Source organism: Amphiura filiformis, chromosome 18, assembly GCF_039555335.1.
Source record: "Amphiura filiformis chromosome 18, Afil_fr2py, whole genome shotgun sequence".
NCBI lineage: Eukaryota > Metazoa > Echinodermata > Ophiuroidea > Amphilepidida > Amphiuridae > Amphiura > Amphiura filiformis.
In genome coordinates this window covers 8,108,059-8,131,971 of record NC_092645.1, presented here as the reverse complement: position 1 = coordinate 8,131,971, position 23,913 = coordinate 8,108,059, and the positions used below count along the sequence as shown (strand labels likewise).

The window sequence follows — 23,913 nt, the reverse complement described above, 5'->3', positions numbered from 1 at the left end:
GTCTTCAGTAGATAACTTTCACTTGCTATCTTCAGCAGATAGTTTTCATTTGCTATCTTCAGTTGATAGCTTTCATTTGCTATCTTCTGTAGATAGCTTTCATTTGGTACCTTCAGTAGATAGCTTTCATTTGCTTTTTTCAGTAGATAACTTTCATTGTTACCTTCAGTAAATAGCTTTAATTTGCTATCTTCAGCATATAGCTTTCACTTGCTATCTTCAGTAGATAGCTTTCATTTGCTATTTTTGGAAGGTAGCTTTCAGTTGTTTTCTTCAGTAGATATTTTAACTTACTATATTCAGTAGAAAGCATTCACTTGCTATCTTCAGTAGATAGCTTTCAATTGCTATCGTCAATAGGCCTAAATAGCTTTCATTTGCTATTTTCAGTAGATAGCTTTCATTTGCTATTTTCAGTAGACAGCTTTCATTTGCTATTTTCAGTGGTATCTACAATAAATAGCTTTCATTTGCTATAATACATAGCTTTCATTTGCTATTATACATAGCTTTCATTTGCTATCTTCAGTAGATAGCTTTCAATTGCTATCGTCAATAAATAGCTTTCATTTGCTATCTTCAGTAGATAGCTTACATTTGCTATCTTCAGTAGACAGCTTTCAATTACTATCTTCAATAAATAGCTATCATTTGCTATCTTCAGTAGATAACTTTCATTTGGTATTTTCAGTAGATAGCTTTCATTTGCTATCTTCAGTAGACAGCTTTCATTTGATATTTTCAGTTTGCTATAATACATAGCTTTCATTTGCTCTTTTCAGTTGATAACTTTCATTTGTTACTTTCAATAGATAGCTTTCACTTGCTATCTTCAGTAAATAGCTATCATTTGCTACCTTCAGCCGATATGTTTCACTTACTATCTTCAGTAGATAGCTTTCATTTGTTATCTACAGTAGATAGCTTTCATTTGCTATCTTAGTAGATAGCTTTGAATTGATATCTTCAATAAAATAGCTTTAATTTGATATCTTCAGTACATAGCTTTCATTTGCTATCTTCAGTAGATAGCTTTCATTGCTATCTTCAGCAGATAGTGTTCGTTGCTATCTTTCATCTACCTTCAGTAGATAAGTTTAATTTGTTTTATTTTTGCTTAGTCCTTCTTCTGCAACCAATTACACTGTCAAGGGTTTTTAAGAATTTCAAACAATAAAAGATGATCACCCCGTAGATATCAAGCAAACGAGGATGACCATTAACCTTTTTTGAACCCGTAAAGGGACGACCAATCCAACAAACACATTAATGTTTTTAAAACGTTATAATTTAGTTATAAATGCTTTTTGGTTTTGGTCAAAAAAAATTAAAAACATTTAAAGGAGTATTTCGTGATCCTAGCATCCTCTTTTTATGACATTTTTTATTACATATCCACTAAAAAAGCATATTCCCAAAATTTCAGTTGATTCCGATATAGCGTTTATGAGTTATGCATGATTACCAGAACGAAATTCAAATTTCACGATATCTTTGCTAAACGAATTAATCTGCAAGAAATATTTTATACATAAACATTACCGTATGTAGCCAGAGGTTTCCAGTGATATAAAAATCTCAACTTTTTTTGAGAAAAGTGGGGGGATGAGGCTGTGGATCACGAAATGCCCTTTTAAATGTCGGGTTATTTATATTAATGCCATGAAAACATGTTGAAAATATGACAAAACACCACAACATGTTATTGAAAAAAATTTCAGCAAACTTATTGGTAAAAACATTTTGTCAACACTTAATAACATTTTCAAAAATGTTTTGCCCGTGTTTAATATCTGACAAGCGGGGTTGGGGTTAGCAATTTTTTATTCATAGCAACTTTTTAATCAAATTGCTTGTGAAAATCTTTTGAATTTAGATAGCCTCACAAGAAGAAATCCAGTTGCGTAAGATCACTAACCTGCCTATCTTATCCTGATACCGATTTAGGGGCTGATATGTTCTCACTGGCGCTTCTGTTGTAAAATTCATTCCCGGACAGTATATCTCTTCTTCATACGTATACACCTATGTACAACATAAAATTACTTATATGAATAGTGATTTACGGTTTTACCGGTAGGTAAAAAAGAAAAAAGCAGTGATATAATAGTGCGCTACGCACAGGCACAATGCCCAGACGTTGATCCACAAACCTCAGCACACTACGGTCCATAAACCATAAGAAAACAACAACTCAGGAACCTTGCAGCTCCTCGAGTTTTGTTCTAGTTACAACGATTCAATAGAGGTTATCCATTTACTCATGTGTGACTTCTAACGGTAGCCAAAGGCGCCGTAGTATTCCTCATTCAGAACAATTCAATTCAATGCACTACCTCGGAGTTACCTGCATGACTTTGGCGAGCTATTTTGAAACAGTCATGGTTGCACATGCAGTTACTTCTTTTGAAAGTCCTAAACAAGGTATAGCAGTCGCTGATAGGATATGCAGCTTACAGAACACGGATAACCTCTATTAGCAGTCAGTTCCCTGTCCAGGGGAATTTCAAGCTAACTAAATTTTTCCACGAGAGCGTACTACTACACCATCGCCAGGGTTCAAACCCACATCCTCTCGCACCATAGTCAAACGCCTTATCGATTGAGCTAACTTGACTGCTAATAACATTAAATTAGCCCACTTGAAATAAAGGTATTAGCTAGTCGAATGCACTGTTTATTCAAGTACCTCCCCCCCCCCCACACACACACACAGTTATCATGGAAAATGCGGGGTACTGGTAGGGATTGTAAGCTGGGATTACTATCTTCAGAAAGTAGCTTTCATTTGCTATCTTCAGTAGATAGCTTCCATTTGCTATCTTCAGTAGATAACTTTCATTGCTATCACCAGTATAGATATATTTCATCTTTCATTTGCTTTCATTGCTATCACCAGTATAATAGATATCGTTCATTTGCTATCTTCAGTAGATTGCTTTCATTGCTATCTTCAGTAGATAACATTCATTGCTATCACCAGTATAGATATATTTCATCTTTCATTTGCTATCTTCAGTAGATAGCTTTCGTTGCTATCTTCAGTAGATAGCCTAGCTTTCATTTTAGTAAATAGCTTTCATATGCTATAGCCATATTTCATTTGCTAACCCATTCACCCTTCCATTCACCTGCAGGGAATAAAATACACTTAAATGTAATTATGGTCAAAACATTACGCCCCCCCCCATCATCTTCCCATACCATGGTAGTTTCAATTCAAACTCACCCAATAAGATAAAATGTGTGTACTAATAGAAGCCCAGTAGAGTGCCATTTGTAGACAGTCAATGATATTGAAGGAATCACTGCAATATCCTCGTATTCCTTGAAGATAGATCTCTTTGATTTCTCTCCATGTAAGACCTGTAAATACACACCAAAATAACCAGGAGACGAAAATCAAAATATTGATTTTAAATCAATTAAGGGATAAATCAATCACTGAATTGATTAGTCAATATCAGATAGATGTTTGCGACAGGTAGGCCCTATTCCGTCCAGTGGTGTAGCATTTCTTTTTGACATGGGGGATGGGGTTGGACAAATGTTCTTAAAATATAGTGAATCCGGCACTTTGCCATTTTGAAGGTAAACTGATGAAATATTGTGCAAAAGTGACATAAATTCGCGTGTAGCGAGAATAAATTGGGGCTTTGAGGGCTAAAATGGCCAAATATGAGGTTAATTTGGTCAGAAACCCACATACAGGCGTCAACATGGGGGGGGGGGGGTGATTGTAAATCATTGTATGGACCACCCCCCCTGACAAAATATTGGGGGGTGGTATTTACCCCCCCCCCCCCCGGATCTACGCCTATGATTCCGTCGTTAGATAAAGAAGTAGCTTAAATTTCCAAACAAAATTCGCCATTTTGTTCCGCCTTGTTTAATAGTTTTGAGTCGGGCCGAGGGACGGGACTCAGATTAGTAAGGCAAAGGAGAAAGAAACATACACGGGTATCCAATTCACTCAACAACGGAGCATTTTAACTGAAACTTGGAATCATTCACTGATGTTTCCATCATGACAAAATCGAACCACATCCCTTTAACAAACTTACCAACAATCCACAAATAAATGAGACACATAGTAGCTCCTGGTGGTGATGTGACTCGGTCTTTAAACTCCTCACATTTGCTCTTGTCCACGTCAGATGTATATGGACCTATGCTGACTACCATCAGACAAACAATGAAAGATAGTCTCGAAGACCAATGCATTAGAAATCGTACATACCTGTAACGAGAAAAATCGTCACTTTTTAGTTCTTTAGTGTCAGATTACCCTCTCTATTTCGTTTTTCATCTTAAAATTTTTCTATCTAACATTATAGAACTACTTTGGACTTTTGTATGTGGCGTAGAGCACCGAACTTTGGGAACTGAGAACTGATTTTCGGGCAAAATAGGGGCATGATGACATGATATTTCAACATGGGAGGTGGGTCTTTTTGACTAAAAATTGTGCCAAATTATCGGCTGGAGCCAAGAAGTTCCAAATGTTTCAAATTTGAGCTGAAGACCCAGCAAACACAAAACGTTTTCGACATCATTCGCAAAAGGTTATAAAAGGTTGTCAGAAAACGTTTAAATGTCGGGTTATATAAAGGGCATATTAAGAGTATAAAACGTTTTAATAACCTTAAAAAACATTTTTTGATAATCTGCTGCTCAGCAAACAAAAATGTTTTACAGAAAACGTTTAAATGTCGGGTTATATAAAGGGTATAAAAACGTTTTAATAACATTCTTGAAAACTTGATACAAAACATTCTAAACAGAATGTTATTTTGGGGTTGAAAAAATATTTTGCGAAAAATGTTTGCCCAAAATGTTTTCAACAACGTTTTAAAAACGTTTTCATGACCTTTGTATAACCCGACATTTAAATGTTATTAAAAGGTTTTGAAAAAAACATTTAAAGAACATTTCTGTGTTTGCTGGGTTCAAACATTTTAACATAATGTTATTTAAGTATTGACACAATATTTGGGGAAAATGTTTGTAAAAATAGTTTACAATAACATTTTTTGAAAACATTTAAAAATATTGTTGTAGTGTGTTTTCATACAAAACGTTTTAAAACGTTATCATGACCTTTATATAACCCGACATTTTAACGTTATTAAAACGTTTTTACCTAAACCAAAACCCAAAATATAACTTATTTAAAACGTTTTTAAAACGTTTTTGTGTTTGCTGGGGACCTACGGTTATGGGAGTTATACACAAGGTGAGGCACATCATCCACACTAGGTAAAGAATTATTTTGTACAGGAAATTCGACTTGCATCAAAGCACGTGTCTTTATAAACTGCCCCGCCGCACAGTGGGCCAGGGCGGAATCAAAGTGTGCCAAAATTCATATTTGGTGAATGTGGAATTTCCAAACTTTTTCAGTTGTTTGAGAAAGAAAACATTCTGAAGTATATTATTTGGCCCTTAATTTATGTTTCGATGGATTTCATAAGTGTCGTTTAGTCATGAATTTGACCCAAAAGTGTCATATTTTCTCTTAAAATGGTAAAAGTGTGAATTTTGAAAACAACTAATGTAACGTTAGTAAATGAGAAACTGTTGTCTTGCCATTGTGCATATGTCATACCTAATAGTAGTCAAACCAGACCATTAAAGCCAAAATATAAATAATTGTATTAATCAGGAGGAATGAGGGGGCTAATTTGGTGAAATACGGTAAAAATATGCATTTTTGGGAAAAAATAGAAATTTAGTTTGGATTCCTGTCGATTCCTGTACAGAAATTAATGTTATCATTTGTAGACAAGTCTTAGAACTATGTTGATGGCAATTGTTTTTGCAAATATTTGCCAGCCTGCATTCCAGGGTCCATACAATGTACCCTATTTGCTCACATTTCAGCTGATTTTGATGGATCAGTACGGCGTACGGGTTTATCATGGCATGCATAGCGCCCTCATATTGCTTAAATATTCTGGGGATTTTGCGGTTTTCACTACAACTCTGCCCTAAGAAATATATAGCATAAGGTCTCAATATTTTAAAACATCATTGATCGAGATAAAGCAAAATCATGGAATCATTATCAAAAACTTTTTTATGCTGCTTATGCAGCAGGCTCACTTTCAGATATAAATTTATCATACCATGTTTGTATGGATGCATTGCACATTCATCATAGAATTGAACCTCCAGATAACATAGCTTAACATTTTAAAAGGTATTAAAAGACAGTAAAAGCATTCTTTATCGTTTACGTGAACGATGGAATAACTGTAGACACTATGTGGATCATTTCACACTCAAAATAAAGACTGGCTTAACCGGAAACTGACATTTGATGAAGAACTCCAATGCAGCAGCTGAACTTCCAGCTGCAGAGGTTCGTAGCACTTCTCATTCTGAAGGAACTTCATCAGCACCAGCACCAGCCGAGATGGACGTCTCGGCCCTCCTAGGAGGGCCGAGACGTCCATCGAAAATGTGGGAGGCACTGTCGATCGTTCAAAGAAAAGGAAAGCACGTGATCTTTTAGGAAAAGGAAAAGAGCTTGATATAGGCCTACGCAGCATCACAAGGCATATGCTAACTATACATTTAATGTGAAAACTCCTTGCTTTCATAAAATGTACTAGTAAAACACACACAGTTTGGATTAGTTTTTGGATTAGTTTTGTGACTTTTCCAATCGGACATTTGAATCACTGTTGTAAGAGTAATTAACCAATCACGGCTCGTTATTTTAATGACGTCATATGCCTTGGAAAATGGCTCTATTGGATTCCGCAGTCCTTAAAACCCCTGACTTGAAAGTTTTTATAATAATTCTTACACAGGCATTTGAATAACTGCGGGAGGAATAATTGACCAATCATATATCAGCATATTAATGACGTCATACGCTTTCCAAAATGTCATCATTGAATTTCGCACCCCTTGGAACCCCTATTTTGCTTTTTCAATTAAAATTTTAACATGTATCATTTGAAATACTGTTGAGTGTTGTAAAAATAATCGACCAATCACCGTTCAGCATTTTGATGACGTCATACATTTCTAAAAATGCTTCCATTGAATTCTGCAGCCTCGAAAACCCCTAATACAGTCATTTTATTGTGTTTGTATGCGTTTGATTGTCCGTTTATAATTTTGGCACACTTTGAGGCGATTCTGGCCCACTGTGCGCCGGCTGCTCAGAGCAGCTACTATTACAAAATAAGCTGAACTTATTCGCCAGCGAAGTGGTTACATAACTCCCTCCCAGCAAACACGAAAATGTTTTTAAAACGTTTTAAACATGTTATATTTTGGGTTTTGGTTTAGATGCAAACGTTTTAATAACATTAAATGTCGGGTTATATAAAGGCCATGTAAACATTTTAAAACGTTTTGTATGAAAACACACTACAACAATATTTTCAAGATGTTTTCAAAATGTTATTGTAAAATAGTTTTTGGAAACAATTTTTGCCGAATATTTTGTCAACACTTAAATAACATCATGTTATAATATTTGCAGTAGGTTAACAACAAATGTTTTTGAATGTTATGAAAACGTTTTATACCCTTTATATATCCTTTATATAACCCGACATTTAAACGTTTTCTGGCAACCTTTTCTAACCTTTTGCGAATGATGTCGAAAACGTTTTATGTTTGCTGGGCTGGTAACTGGATCACGCACCTTTTGGAATTGGTAGTACCATGGAAGAAAGAGATAAGAAGGAACCACAACGAACGCATTCACTTTGTCCACTCCCTTTACCGACATTTAATTCACATTGTTATTCATAAGGATTTACTTTGATCAATACCCATTAGTTTGGTATTGTACTCCATGCATTTGCATGTCTCCTGGTGCGTGTCTAGAAGATGATTTGAACTAATGACCTTCCGTGCAAGCACACTACAGGATTTTCTCTGGTGACGTGATCATCGGTCATTTTCGGTAATTTCCGTGCGTGATCGAATCGATTCGGCGACACCGTAATTTTCCGAAAAAACACTCTTGTTGCATGCTGGGAAGGTTTGACTTGACAACAAGATGGCGCCCTTTATCTCTATCTCTATTTTGCCTAATTTTCCCGAACTTTGATGACTTTTTTCTCAGAGTTGGCAGTCTTTGGCACTAAAACGAGTTAGCTAGTTACGATTATACACATGTAAGCTATTAAATTCATTAGGTTTCATGTACCGGACTCAACCGGAACATTTTGAATTATTTAAGAACATTACATCTATTTTTCATCGAAAATTTACGCAATGAAGTCACCAAAATCTTACCTTATTTGATAAAGATTAAACTCGAAAAAAAACGGCCAATTTTGATGAACATTTCGATATTTATAAAGTACATTTTCTACACAACACGATCGAGAAAACAGTTTGAGTGTAAACTTCGAAACAAAGCTACTATGCATGCTCGAAGCATCAGGGAAAACCAGAATCTTACTTCCGGTAGCGTTTGTTATTCGTGGATGGGTTTGTTATAGTTTTTTTTTTCAGTAATGATTTCACCAAGCAGCGATCGCGGTAAATGGACTATACATGAAAGGAAGTAACATTGATAGCTTTTCTTTTCATGCGTCAATAGATAAGCGGATTAAAATTTGGCCGATCGAAGTCGTTGTGGTTCCTTCTTATCTCTTTCTTCCATGGTAGTACATGCCATAGACTTTGTGTTGCGATCATTTCGATCGTGGTGCAGAACTCAAAAGCGTGATTCAGTTGACATGGTGATAATCAGATCAAACGTAACACTTCGCTGGCGAATAGCACTCCGCACTCGGTGAGTTAAAAACCAATCATTGGCTAAAAACCAATCGCTAATAGCTCTTCTCATCTCTTATCTCAAATATTTCTGTAAAATACTTACGGTGTTTTCATGGATCTCAAGACAAACTTAAAAGGCAATGCGACGTAGCATATACAAAACACTGGCTGAGCCAAAACAAGCAGTACAGTCCAAAGAAGAAAGGCAAATAAGCTAAGATCCTGCCACTTGGGGTGGTACCATTGGTCTAACACAAAATGCATACAATTTGGATGTGCTATAACCTGGTTAAAGAGAACAAAAACTTGGTTTAGTTGGGATATAGATTAGACTCTATTTAGGCAAGTCTATAGGCCTATAATTTCCAATCTTGTCATCAATGCAGCCAATGACCTAACGCAAAATACATTATAGAAAATCGGAAAGGCAAAGGAAAAGAATACGGGCAAGGAGCCCGTTTTCCTCTAAAATTCGTCCCGATCATGGGGAAAATAGTGTAACATACAAAAAAAGTTTGCGCGCACAGCCTGTGTCCCAATTTTTCCTTCTTGGAAGCTCGGAGACTTGCCATGTCTCTTTAAAATCCGGTAGGCCTATGTTTAATACTCACCGATGATAAAAAGAAATGATGCAATTGGGAATTGTTTTCGTCTTTGTCCTTCAAATTTAGATTTTGACCCCCCGAAAGATGGTACTACTGAATTTAGGCTACTTTTAGGCTAGGATATCATGAAAAAAGTTGAAGGCTTCGAACCTCTGTTCTTATCTATTTAGGCCACCACAACACTGCAATTTCCTCTTTCAAAACAAGTTTCCAAATAGTTCCGAATCCAGGCATATTGTACATTGTGCATGCTGCGTGCCGCGTGCCGCGGGTGCAAAATAAGTAGGCCTGGGTCACCAAAAAAAACCCTGAAGATATATCTTTTGTAAACACATTTGTCATGTTTGTAAATTGACTTGTCATCCTCTGGGATGCAGCAAAGTATGTGTCGGAAAACAATACCGGGATGTGCCCTCACAATAGGCCTAGTATGCCTATACTTACGGTATTATACCGTAATTATAGGGCCTAAGGCCTATTTGGGGGGGGGGGGCACAAACGTTCAACCTATCCAGGGGGCCTTGCAGACAGTGGCAATCCAAAAACCGCGCGTATCATAGATCTTGGCTCTGTAACATATAATTATATCCAGAGAACTACTCTGACCGCTCCCCTCCCCCGGTTCCGGTTGGAGCGGTCACTGGGTTTTAGCGGTTCCCGGGGTATATGTTTAAAAGGTCCTATTATAGTAGGGCTATATCAACCTTGGTTCACCTTTAAAAACTGAGTCCTTGCATACTTTGCTTAAATCTGTGATGCGATTTTCTAGCACCACTATTTTATCACTGCAAAAACTCGTTCGCAACCCGATTCGCAGCTCCAAAAGACCCCCCTTTTACCGGTACGCCGTCAGTTCCCAAAGACCCACCTCCTCAAAATTCCGGGGGAGCATACCCACCAAAATTTTTCGATGTGCTCTGGATGCCCCCACCACACATTTATCAGAACACCCGGCGCGATTTAGAATGACAAAATTTTAAAATTACATATTGTTTCATAACATAGGCCTTTATACACATTTAATCCAGCATATCCCTCGGGTATTTCCGGACGTGTATTCCGGACGTTTTTTCCTTTGAATTGAAATTGCGTCATCATCATTTAGGCCTACCTGTTTGTATCGTAGATTTAGTGCGTCCTGCACCCTCTGTGGTAGAGTATTTAGTCGTTCATTTCTTGGTACAGCCCGGGGCTCTTCTTCGCATAGTAATGTGCTGATTTCGCCGCTATTGCGTGCCATCTCTAGATATCTTGAAATTAAAAAGAAATCAAATAATAATAATAATAATATGAGGATGATTATAGCTGATTATGATGCTGGTGATGAAGATGTCACACACCGACATCGTCCGGTTAATAATTACACAGAGACACTGAAATGAATACCCGGGATCGATACACGTAAATGTGCTATGCACGATTGATATTCAGACGATAAATCTTTGGATACCGGGGTAGAAAATGATGAATATCTCCCGTAAATGATTTCGTATAAAGAAACCAGATCTGGTTCCTTGCACTTGAACATAATATGTTCAACGGATATGATAGTCGTTAGCTTGCGTCTTGAGAAAGAAGCGTGCGTCTAGAACTCATAAACTGACAAAAATATTCTGATTTTCTGATGTGAGCACTCACTCACATGGCGTATACATGTTCCGGGACATGTTCACACACAGCGTAGTGTGAGCACCCCCTCACATGGCGTATACAAGCTCACTTACACACTAGAGAAGTCAATATACCGAGGTATTGACAGTAGCCTTAGTCGGGATGTCCTCGGCTCATTATGCGTCTTAAAGGTCGGAACAAAATGGCCATGCGTGGCTGTGGATTCAACCTAACATGGCGATTTCTGGCATGAAGATATCGGGCGATGACACTGTGTGACGATGATGATGAAGCGTAAATCTACAATCATTATCATTTGAGATATCGCAAGTTGTGGTTCATTTGCGTTGTAGGATAAGCCCCGGGGCACTCAACTTTATAAGTCACGAGTAGGGCCTACCATGAGTATACTGTACCTACCGGAGTCGCAAAGTGAGGCATTTCAGTTTTTGTTTTTAAAGGGGCTCATTGGGAACAAATGAAAAGGGGGTTATTGGGTGTAATATTTTGAAAAAAGGGTATAAATTTTTTATAAAGGGGTCGTAGAAACTTTTGACAAAATTGAGCAAAATTCTATTTCTTGCTTAAATTTTCCCAAATTAACGATACAAATTAGCTGAAAGTAAAGAATTTGAAAGTTTCCATTATTCTGTGGCATTTTGATAATACAATTCTTGGAAAAATGGAGTCTTTGTTGTGTGGCCGCACCTACAAAAAGAGGGTCATCGGGATTCGGGTATGACTTTTTCAAAAATAAAAAGGGGGTCATCGGTATTCTTGACTTCAAAAAAAGGGTAATATTGAGACACATACCGTCACTTCTAAAGTTGTGTGCCCCCTCCTAGAGGATAAGCTAACATATTGACTGTTAAAGGTGCCTGACCAGATTGCGGTTCGAACCTCTCCGACATCCCATTGAGGCCCACCCATTTTTGCTCCAGCGAAAAATATTACTTCCACCCTTTATTTAACAGTATTTTAATTGTAACCATGGGAACTGAATTTTTGTAATATTTTACATATCCAATCAAATCATTTCTTCCGCTGAAAAATTCGATCCAACAGTCATAGCCAATGTGCATGACAAAATTTATTTACCTCCTTGGTTCGTCCCATTCTCACCTCTCTGGTATCATGGGACCATTGTTTCAGCTTAATTGTAACAGAAAGATCCTCTAGCAAAACAAATTATGTTTATCTTGAAGACTAAATATATGCCAATGTTAAGAAATAAGGACAGCTATGTTGTTTTGAGCGGCTGTTTGCCTGGGGTTCAACAAAATGTTATCATTTTATAATAGTCTGTATCATAGATTGTTATTCTTGTTATGTCTGCATGGACACCCATACTTAGCAAAAGGTTACCCCAAACTTTTTCGAAGGTTTTTCTTTAATAATTCTTTCATATCAATTTATAAGCGCTCTTCAAAGCCATATAGTTCATTGAATTCACAACCGTATGACAAAACAGGCAAAAATAGTAACTTTTTGCACAAGATTTGCAATTTAAAGAGAATTGGTCATTGCAGATTAAAATGAAGTTAGTATGTGGACAATATAAGCGTGCTCTTTCATTTAAAGACGTAAAATTTGAAAAATATTATAAGGAGCACTTGAAGTTTTGACTTTCAAAACCTACATTTTGGTCAAAAATTGTGCTTGGATGGTCGTTTTAAACAGATTTACCACATTCGCCTTGCGATAAACATTGAATTATGATGTTGACGTATTGAAAAAAAAGTGTTTGTAGGGGGAAGTGTTAGCTTTCGTTCGATATAAAATTCTGATTGGATGAAGGGAGCAATTGAGGTTTTGACAAAAGCCGCTGATCACAGATGCCTATTTTTCACAAGATCTCACACAGCTCTTATGATGCTATATGCACTTCACCGTGTAGTATAAACACAGACTGCGTAGTGGCTAAACTCGCTGTGCTTGGAAATATCTGTGTACTCGGGTACACGTATCAAGGTGGAAACTGTGCGTAAATTTATAAGAAAATCGTTTTGTAGCCAACCCTTTACTTATCTTGCCGCCCGTCTTCTCTGTCGCCCCTTCCTTTTTGCCGCTCTAACCCCCCCCCACCTCCAATACGAGCATGCTGACGTCAGTCAAAAGCAGAAACGTACAGATTGACTTGAAAGTATAAAAAATAATAAAATTAATTGTGAAATAGTGAGCCTAATTCAGTTTTTTGTGTAAGAAAAGTAGAAATTTTTGTCTTACGCCATTTAGGGTGCATTTATCGGACGCGAGTAGGTGGGCGGATGGGTAGCACTCTTGTGTCAGAGTGACCCCCGGATTCTGTCTACTGGAATGATTTTTCCCCATTTCATTCTCCGTTTGATATTTCCGCGATTCTTTTTAGTAGGCCTACTGGTCGATAACATATTTTGGGGCGATTGCCCTTGCCCTTAAGGCGAGTGCAGGGATGGCAGAAACCATACTTTTTTTTTCAGTTTTAGCCATTTAACTGTAGGAAAGGAGTCAACTCTCTAAATGTACCGAGTGGAAGAAAAGAGTGAGAGAGTGAAATTGAGGACAAAAATGTCACTAAAATATTATTGAAAAGAGTAGTCTGTATACTCTCAAAGAATGAATATTGCCTGAAGAAAATGTACTGCTTTCAGTTTAAAGTGTTTTCCACTCAAAAAACGGGTTGTCCTTCGTTCAACTCCTTGAACGAGTGGAAATTCACTCTTTTACATTTAGAGAGTAGGAAGCCAATAGTGAATAGTCAAATTTATATTTCCATAGGCCTATTCTTGCGGTTCTATAGAGTTAAGGCCAATTAAATATATATAAAAACAAAAGTTTTGGGCGTTTTTCTCTTCCCAAGAAAAATGATGGACATGTGGCGGAAATGACACCCCATATCTTTTTTATGTGTGCCTGAGTACTCCCTTTTAAAGGGTTTTTTTATGTCTCAATATTTTAGTGCAAATACCGATACATGCCCCCTCTGATACGTTTTAATAAATCTCAATTATACCGATACATGCCCCCTCTGATACGTTTTAATAAATCTCAATTTTGTCAATTGCTATTTGAAATAATGCAACGGTCGTAAAAAATAATATTCATAATTCATGTCAGTATATAGACGTCAAAACGAATTTGAAGAAAGGTGTATTTTTGATATACAATGAACATAGGTGCAATATTCAACTTGACACATGATAATATCCATCCATAGATATTTTGTTCAGGTGGTGGTCGCCGTGCATCCTCTAAATTCAGTAAATTTTCATCGTCAACCGTGTAATTGAATGGGTTTATTTTGAAATTTTAAAACGCTTGAAATATCACAAACAAATAGGCCTATGTTGATAAATAATATAAATACAAGCTAAAACCGTTGGGGTTCGATATTGAACCCACAAAACTAACCGAGTATATGGAAAATGCCATACGGCCGGGCGGTTTCACAAGTTGCCGGCTCTATCATGCCACTCGCCGCCTGATTTTGTTTTTGCACAAAGGTATATATTAACTACGAGTGGGTTTGTCTAGTGTGGGGGGGGGGGGGGGGGGGGGGGGGAGAATTTTCGTTTTGAAGGGAAGAAAACTTCGCCCACTATGATACGATTATTAGTCTACTAGAGCGGTTACCGCACCATAGCTGAACCATGGGTCGTTGGCAATAATGTAGTATACCAAGTCACCCATGGGACATACCTTCTCGGGATTTCAAATTTTGTGATAGACCCAAAGTAGGAATATCAATTAGAGTCTTATGAGGAATGTCACCCCGGTGGTTTCCATTATATTTGCATTATATTCTTTACATTTCTCTTTCATTTAACACCGGGGCCATACCGTCTTAGCATTTCAAGATATGAAAAGGACCCACAATATGAATACTGACCCAGGTCTTATGAGGAGTGTCACCCTCGGTGGGGAAATTATTTTGATTATATTCTTTGCCTCTTTCTCTTTCATTTGACACCATTCGGGGGGGGGGGGTCATACCTTCTTGGCATTTCCAGATAAGGAAAGGACCCAAAATAAGAATATTGACCCAGGGCTTTATGTGGAGTGTCACCCCTGATAGGGAGATTTTTTATTATATTCTTTACTTTTTTTTCTCTTTCATCATTCATTTGACACCACTGAGGGGTCATACCTTCTTAGCTTGGCATTTAGAGATATAAAACGGACCCATATAAATATTTACCAGGGTCTTATGATGAGTGGCACCCCGCGTAGGGAAATATTTTTATTGTAATTCTTTACTTTTTTCTCTTTTATTTGACACCACTTGGGGGGTCATACCGGACATGTCCCACGTTTTGACATGAGTGTCAAAAAGTATAGAAAATTAAATAATTCCTGACATTTAATTTAAAAAAAAAAAAGTAGGACAAGTCAATGATAAACTGTATTGTCACGACCTGATTAATCACATTGATTGTTCAAAAATGTCACTGACAAGCAAGTCTCAACTACTTCGCAAAATGCCATGACTGGTCTGGAAGGGGTCTGCATAAACCGCACGGGCTAAATATTAATTGGGGTGTGTCGGGAGATGATGTGAAATAATTGTTTGATTGAAAATGTGCTTTTCATGAATTTACATTATGGTGCTCACAATTGAGCGAATTTGCCTAAAATGGCGGATTAAAGGAGGCTGAATTTGAGTTTTGTGGGGAACACAATTTCTGACTTTATGCAACATTGTTCTGTTATTATCAAATTTATAGGGGTTTGAGGTGATATTTCCTAAACTTCGTTAGCAATTGGCATTCATCACATCTGAAATACACTTGCAATGTATCAATATTTTGAACATGGGAGGAGCTTAAAATATGGCTTTTAAAAGTGTTACGTACTCAAAAAGTTTGAATGGTCCCCCTGAGGTCAAATGCTATAAACTTATGGTATAAAGCAACTGCGCGGATTCTTGGTTGTCCAATGAACTCATTCTGTTTCTTTGTGTAGGCCTACAGTAAGTTTATAACATTTGGCCCCAGGGGGCTATTCAAACTTTCTGAGTGTGTACCACTTTTCAGAGTCATATTTTGTAAAGCTCCTCCTACTCTCAAACTGGTAGATTGTAAGTGCATTTCAGTTCTGACGAACACTTAGGCCTATTTGTATTTAGGTTCAGCAAAATCACGTCAAACCTCAATAAATTTGATAATATCAGAATAATGTTGTTCAAATTCAGATATTTTACCCCCACAAAAATCAAATTCAGTCTCCTTATATCCGCCATTTTAGGCTGATTCACTACATTATGAGCGCCATAATTTTAACTAATGCCCATTTTCTTTCAAACATTACTTGTTACCATCTCCCGACACACCCCAATTAATATTTACCCCATGCGGTTTATGCAGACCCATTCCAGACCAGTCTTGGAATTTTGCAAAGAAATATTCCATACTAAATGTCAAGTCTGTATTTTCACAATTCTATTACATTCTTTCACACACAGTAGGCCTAGGCTAAAGTTTTTTTTAAAGATTTAACCTTTGTTTCAAATTTGACATCACTTCAAGTTATATAAACTTGAATTTAAAGGGACGTGGTCCGATTTTTTCTTCGTATACTGTTTTCATTACATTGGAAATTTAAGGCTAAGGCCAAAAAAATAATAGATTTGTCTAATGTCCCATGGGAGTTTTAAATCTACGTTTTTATTTTATTTTATTTTATCAATAACTCATGTGTTCAGGGTGTTATCCCCTTGAAAACTCTCCGGTTTTGGCCCTTTATGTTTTGCCAATGGCAATTTGTCTTCATTTTTTGAAAATAAAATAAAAATTGTAAAATAAAATTTTATTTTTGAACGTTTTCACCATCCGCGCGGGGGACATGAGACAAAACTATTTTTGTGGCCTAATGAGATGAGCTTTCTTTTGATACCAAAATCACACTCTTGAAGTCTTGATGAAACTAAATATTGGCTTAGGAAGATTTTCATCATGGGGGGGGGGGGCTGAAACTTTTGGTGGGCCACCCTGGGCGGTGCCCGAGGGGGGTCCCCTCGGAGTCAGAAAATGTTGCAAAATATAGGTCACATAACACCCATTTTCCGTCTATTTTGTCACAATTTTTTTTAACTTCACCTAGGATTATTGCAGGGGATTGAAAGGTATTCCAGCCCCGCACTAAGCCCCCCCCCCCAGACCCCCGATTTCCTAAGCCTATGCTAAATGGGAGATGATGCTGTCGATCGGGTCAAACCAGGGCATGCCCGCCCCCCCACTTTTGTTGGTCATTCGGGAGAAAACGTTAAAAACGTCAAAATTTGCCCCTTAATCAGACTCCATTGGGGGACTGAACAACCTGACCCCACTTTGAAATGTGCTGCACGCCACTGGGTCAAACGCCTTTAATAATATGAAAACATTGATTACTTTGTAATGAACTCGTCGAGCTCCCTCATGAGTTGGTTATAGCCCTCCTTAAGATGTGGCAGTTGCTCTCCCTCACACTTCTTGATGACCCTCCCGGCATTAAAGGCCGCTTGTACTGGATCATCCGTTGCATAGAGAAGATATGCCTCGCTAGAAATCGATTGATGCCAGAAAAGACGTGCTAAGGAGAACTCGTAGGATGTTTGTTCCCCGGTACGTGATAGGACGGCTTCGAGAGTGGGTATTTCGGCGCCATGTTCAACTAGGATCTGGTAAAGCATGAAAGGAATCAAATCAAAAGTGATAAATCCAACGAAGGTCAACTTGTTTCGTTAAGTAAAATACCCATCACCTGCACCCCACACACCGACATCGCCCGGTTAATAATTACATTATACGGCAGAGACACTGAAATGAATACCCGGGATCGATACACGTGAATGTGCTATGCACGATTTGATATTCAGACGATAAATCTTTGGATACCGGGGTAGAAAATGATGAATATCTCCTGTAATTGATTTCGTCTAAAGAAACCAGATTTTGTTCCTTGCACTTGAATATATATATGTTCAACGGATATGATAGTCGTTAGCTAGCGTCCTGAGAAAGAAGCGTGCGTCTTGAACTCAAAAACTGACGAAAAATATTCTGATTTTCTGATGTGAGCGCTCACTCACATGGCGTACACATGCTCACTCACACACAGAAAGGTCAATTACCAGGCTATTGTCAGTAGCCTTAGTCGGGATGTCCCTCGGCTCATTATGCGTCTCAAAGGTCGGAACAAAATGGCCATGCGTGGCTATGTGGATTCAACCTACCATGGCGATTTCTGCCATGAAGATATCGAGGGTTGCTCCCCGTGTCAAATGGGAGAAAAAAACGATCACCGTAAAATTTAGCTGATACCCACCTTGACCATGTCATGGTTATTTTCTTTAGCGGCATACATAAGTGGCGTTGCTGCTGGTAGGAAGCTGGTATCCAACGCGAACCCGTCTATACTAGTCCTCAAAGCTTTCTGTATCATAATCAAATAATTATTTCTGTTTATTAATAATATAAGAGAGCAAAAATCATGTTAATTTCAATTAGTGTAGCTAATGAGGTCGTCATTTTGCGTGTAAGCGAGTTTGTCTAGAGCTGTTTGTTTGTTTGTTTGTTTGTTTTTATTCATTTTAGTTTCAAATGTTCAAAGTTTTCAAGAAATTCGAAAATTGCACTTGAAGTTTTATAATGCCTGGTGGAATTTAGAATTATATGATTTAAGATGTATGATACCAAATATAGGCCGATATTATTGACAAATAACATTCATTACCGGACCGTTGGAAGTGGTGCAAAATAAATCAAATACCTGAAAGTTTTGGGAAGTCGTAGGCCTACTTGGAAGACCATTATTCATAATAAGGTGAAAGGTGTTATTTTATGCGTTTTTATTTTGGGATACACAAACAGGTATGTATACACTCAACGGTGCTTAGCCAGGCATAACGCATCAAGATTGTATGACATAATGGCAACTGACAGATATACAAACCTTGGACGGTGCAAGAAACGTGCATATGAGCCTAACAATAGCCGGAGAGCCTGATTCTACTGCATGGAGTAACGCGTCTCCTACGGCAGCCCCGCACTGCAGCAATAACATGATCATATCTGAAAGAGTATATAGGTATAATACACTTTAAACAATATTTTTAAGTTAAGTATATAAGAAAGGCATTTTGACACTATTATTGTATAAAATTATAATTAGAAAAAGTGTGAAAATGAAGGCCCAAATGAAGCCATATTATTGTAGGCCTAATTATGAACTAATTGTTACAAATTTCTGTCGTAAAAGCCTATCCCACAATTTACATTAATGTTACGTGTAAATATATAGGCCTAGTCTCGCGGGAGCATCTGTTTAGTCTTCTTTGTTAGTTGTTTATTTTTAAAACTTGTGGTTATGGCTACCGCGTGACTCTAATTTGGGAAAAATATTCAACAATATACGTCTAGCCCTTTTCTATTCACAGATTATCCATTGTATTCCTTTTGTTTGAGGTTCGTTGCCTCGACCATTACCTAGAGTAATGGAGGTAGCTAGCTGCCCAGAGACCGTTATCAACACAATAGCTCAAGATAACGGTCTCGGGCAGCGAGCTAAACAAAAGGAATACCATGGACATTCTAGAAACACTATGGAAAGGATCACAACATACATAGAATCTGAGTTGGTTACTAGTCTCAGATAGAATTTTGGAAAAAATGCATTTACAGCTCGATTTAAATGCAAATGTTACATGGCAAGAGAAAATTATAGAGGGCTTCTGCAGTCCGTATAACAGTAATTCATATAACACCACTGGTGCTCAGTTAGATTTATGCAAATTAAACCTTAATTAGCATAACGAAGTAAATATTCATAAATAAAAGTAACCCGTTTCGTTGAATGTAAACTCAGTACATGTATATAAACTTGCCATTGGTTTTTAGAAGGGAATCTGCCTTTATCCTTGCCCAACCCAAAAACGCTCAACGGTCCATGCAAATTAGCTGCTAGGCAAGAACCCCGGGATACTACCCGACCAGGGGAGCTTGCAAACTAACCTGCGGTACTCATTACAAGTCAAGAGGCTGGGGTGCAAAGCCTTACTGTGACCTACCCATAATGGGGAGCACCATTGGACACAACGTTACTAGGTCTTTCAAATATCTGCTTATACTCACATTTTTCTAAGATATAAATTTCATGGTGTTGAAACAGATGGTAGTCAAAACTCTAATTTGCATTATTCATTTAATCATTTGAATAACAATGGTCACGGGGTGAATAAACTCCAGCGGATTAAAGCAAGTGAATAACCTACCAAACCACCTCAAATACAATTGTCAATAATGAGATCAATTCTGTATTGATTTGATAAAATCACTTGCATTTGTCATTAAATAGACTCGCACGCAGGACACATGGGAAGAATATTACACTATCTCGAGGTGTTCTTATTTTGGGAAAACCCACAACTTTTACAAAAATAATACATCAGTTTTTTCATTTTGTTTTTGGAAAATGAATACACTTTTACAACAAATTCGTTTATTTTTGCTCGCCGTATATGTAAGATAAACGGTTCAAAACAGACCATCACCATAGATAATCGGTGTTCGGGGTCTCGCCTTCCGAGCGACTAACATGCTCACCATACCTCAACAAGACACCGATTATCTATGGTAATGGTCTGTTTCTCACCCTTTATCTACTACAGACAGGCCTACACATTTCTGAATTAGGTCTATATAGAGTGAAAACAATCAATCACTGCAGTCAGCGAATCAATCAAATCAGAAAAAAAGAAATGAAAAAGGAAAAATAGAAAAGGAAAAGAACAAAAGAAAGAAAAGAGGGAAGAAAATGGGAAAAAGAGGAAAAAAATAAATTGAACCACACGGGGACTCGAACCCACAAAAACGAGAATAACTGGAGATTCATAATGCCCTCACCATTCGGCCACGAATCAACTTGCTTGATCTCACAGCGGCTATAGACGAATCCAACGAGCCAAGTCATGGTCAGGATTTGGTCGGCCATTATTGGGTCCCCGCAGCACTGGTGTTGTCACTGCCCAATTGGGTGGATTAAAGCCGCTTAAAATTCGATGTTAGATTCTTTTGTGTTGTAAACTCTCATCATTCTTTTGTCTACATGTAACACGGGTGATAGAATGCAGTTTAAAATACCATCCAAGGCCGCATCATTTCACATTTTAGGTGAGATGGAGCCGACAGGGACCCAGCTATAGCGACCATCGAGGTGTAGGAATGCGTGAAATTGGATTCGTCTATATAATTATAATTCGATGCAATACGGTGATTACAATCGCGTCCGCACAATGGCTCTTAGAATAAACGCGCATGTCGGCTCTATAATTTTGGACGAACTGATGGCGAAAACCTCGTTTTTTGCCAAACTTGCTTCAATCTCGAGTGCAAATAAAATGGGATACACTCTCATTTTGATTGGTATTGTCTTTAAGGGGGTACTACACCCCTGGTCAATGTTGTGCCTATTTTTGCATTTTTCTCAAATATTATAGCGCATTGGTGACAAGTAAGATATGTATATTATAGGGGCAAGGACTACAACTATTGCACTGAAAATTTTATTTCAACACAGACAACAGTTGTGGAGTGAGTTACAGTCAAAAATGAGGGAAAACCAATATTTGATCAATAACTACTTGCCTTGAGTTGCTGAATTTTCAGTGCAGTAGTTGCTAGTTGTAGTCCTTGCCCCTATAATATACATATCTTACTTGTCACCAATGCGCTGTAATTTTTGAGAAAAATGCAAAAATAGGCACAAAATTGACCAGGAGTGTAGTACCCCCTTAAAAGTAAAACCAAACAAAAACGATAGGATAAAATGGGTGTTCAAAATAAAAGTTCATGTTTATGGTTTGTGTGAGAGGGTAAATGTTTAAAAGGTCGGAGGTCAAGGCACATTTTAACCAACAATTTATGACAAAAATGTCAAGTATAATGTGAACTTAGATTGCTATGTAAATAAATGAAGTTTTGACAATTTAAGCAAGGTCTTTGTAAATTGATTTGTGATATTTCCGGGTGATATTTGTACTGCTATCGAATGTCATGATGACATCTAATCGTGGTCATATTTAAACAAGATATAATATAATAGCTTATAAATAATACCAACTGTCAAAACGCCAAGAACATTACCGTAAAGGCCTACTCCCTATGCCAGAAAAATACAGCTCTAATTTTTTGGGGATTAAAAAAATATTATCAAGATTTGCCAATTGAAACATAGCTCAATCCTAATCATTCATTTAGTCCTAATTGGAGATAAAAAGAAAAAATTCACTATTTTACTAAAACATGTAGTTTCGGCATGTTTTCTGACAATCGAATCACAAAAATCAAAGACTTGGAACAAGTCTAAGCGTTCAAAATCTCGAGTATATGACCAAATTTTGCTCTAATTTTCACTTTTTTGTGTTACTTTAATTAAACAGTTATTGGTTATAAGAATGAAACATGTCTTTTCCAAAATTAGAATGCATAAACTGAAATTAGTCTTAGTACAAGTCTTTTGGGCTTGATTGTCACGGCATACGAAAAACACCCCCAAAACGCATGTTTTTGGCCCTTATTTCCAAAAATTGGCTAAATATTAACTCTTATTGCTATAGTTAGGGCTAACTAAAGGATTAGGATTTAGCTATGGCAATCTCCAAAAATTAATGCTGTATTTTTCTGGAATAGGGAATAGTTGAGCACATTTTTCATAGACGTCTCCTGCAACATCTTCATTATCTGCTGATCTAGAACACTTAAAATCAAAACTAGGATAGTAGTAAGCTTAATGTGTAAATGTTATTTTGAGCAAATTGAAGATAAGAATCACACACAATTAGTGGGTTTTTAGCGGGTTCGCCGCCGGACAAGTGCAGAACTGTCAAGCTTTCGTCAGTACAAGCTCTGACTTCTTCAGGACAAAGTACCTATAAGAATGAGACATGTGGGCCGCTCCTTGCCTACTGATGGCTCTGAACAGAGCCGTTCACTGAAGACTGCCTCTTGTCAACAGAGAACAAGCAGATCTCGCCTGTCTGCTAAATTTGAAGGTTTGGTGGCTCTGAAAAGAGCCGTTCACTGAAGACTGCCCCTTGTCAACAAAGAACAAGCAGATCTCGCCTATCTGCTCAATAAGAATGTTTGGTGGCTCTAAAAAGAGCCGTTCACTGAAGACTGCCCCTTGTCTACAGAAAACAAGCAGACCTCGCCTATCTGCTAAATTTAAAGACCCGATGGCTCTGAAAAGAGCCATTCACTGAAGACTGCCTCTTGTCTGCGGTAAACAAGAAGACCTCTCCTATGTGCTAAATTTAAAGGTTTGATGGCTCTGAAAAGAGCCGTTCACTGAAGACTGCCCCTTGTCAACAAAGAACAAGCAGATCTCGCCTATCTGCTCAATTAGAATGTTTGGTGGCTCTAAAAAGAGCCGTTCACTGAAGACTGCCCCTTGTCTACAGAAAACAAGCAGACCTCGCCTATCTGCTAAATTTAAAGACCCGATGGCTCTGAAAAGAGCCATTCACTGAAGACTGCCTCATGTCTGCGGAAAACAAGCAGACCTCTCCTATGTGCTAAATTTAAAGGTTTGGTGGCTCTGAAAAGAACCGTTCACTGAAAAGAACCACACACCTTCTCACAACCACCCAAACGCACACCCCTACATCTGTACACGTGCCTTCATCAAATACGTGTAGGTATAGATAACAGAGAGATTGCGATTTCCAAACGTAGCATCGAACGTACGTGAAATCTATTCAAAATCCCGTCACAGGAGAGTGGTTTTGAATAGATTCCACGTACGTTCGGTACGTACGTTTGGAAATCGCAATCTCTCTAACGTTTCAAGTATAGGCCTACTACTTATGTAAATTAACGATATGCTCATTATATGTTTACAGATGTTATCTTATAGGCCTATGTTACAAATTATACCCTAACCTTCGTATTTAGAGATAATATATTAAAGAGATATTTGAGATCACCAGAAA

General features: G+C 37.7%; 1 protein-coding gene across 1 annotated transcript in view; it reads right to left on the bottom strand.

Annotated features, from left to right (window-relative positions):
- LOC140139817 (short transient receptor potential channel 4-like) overlaps window positions 1-23,913 on the bottom strand; it is a 35,617-nt gene that overhangs the window by 9,099 nt on the left and 2,605 nt on the right. The window contains exons 2-9 of the mRNA XM_072161553.1: window positions 18,879-18,997; window positions 18,252-18,359; window positions 17,336-17,604; window positions 10,471-10,609; window positions 8,858-9,039; window positions 4,065-4,240; window positions 3,230-3,366; window positions 1,919-2,025 (exon numbers count right to left, since the gene is read on the bottom strand). Coding sequence (XP_072017654.1) covers window positions 1,919-2,025; window positions 3,230-3,366; window positions 4,065-4,240; window positions 8,858-9,039; window positions 10,471-10,609; window positions 17,336-17,604; window positions 18,252-18,359; window positions 18,879-18,997 — 1,237 coding nt within the window. The remainder of the gene's footprint in view (window positions 1-1,918; window positions 2,026-3,229; window positions 3,367-4,064; window positions 4,241-8,857; window positions 9,040-10,470; window positions 10,610-17,335; window positions 17,605-18,251; window positions 18,360-18,878; window positions 18,998-23,913) is intronic.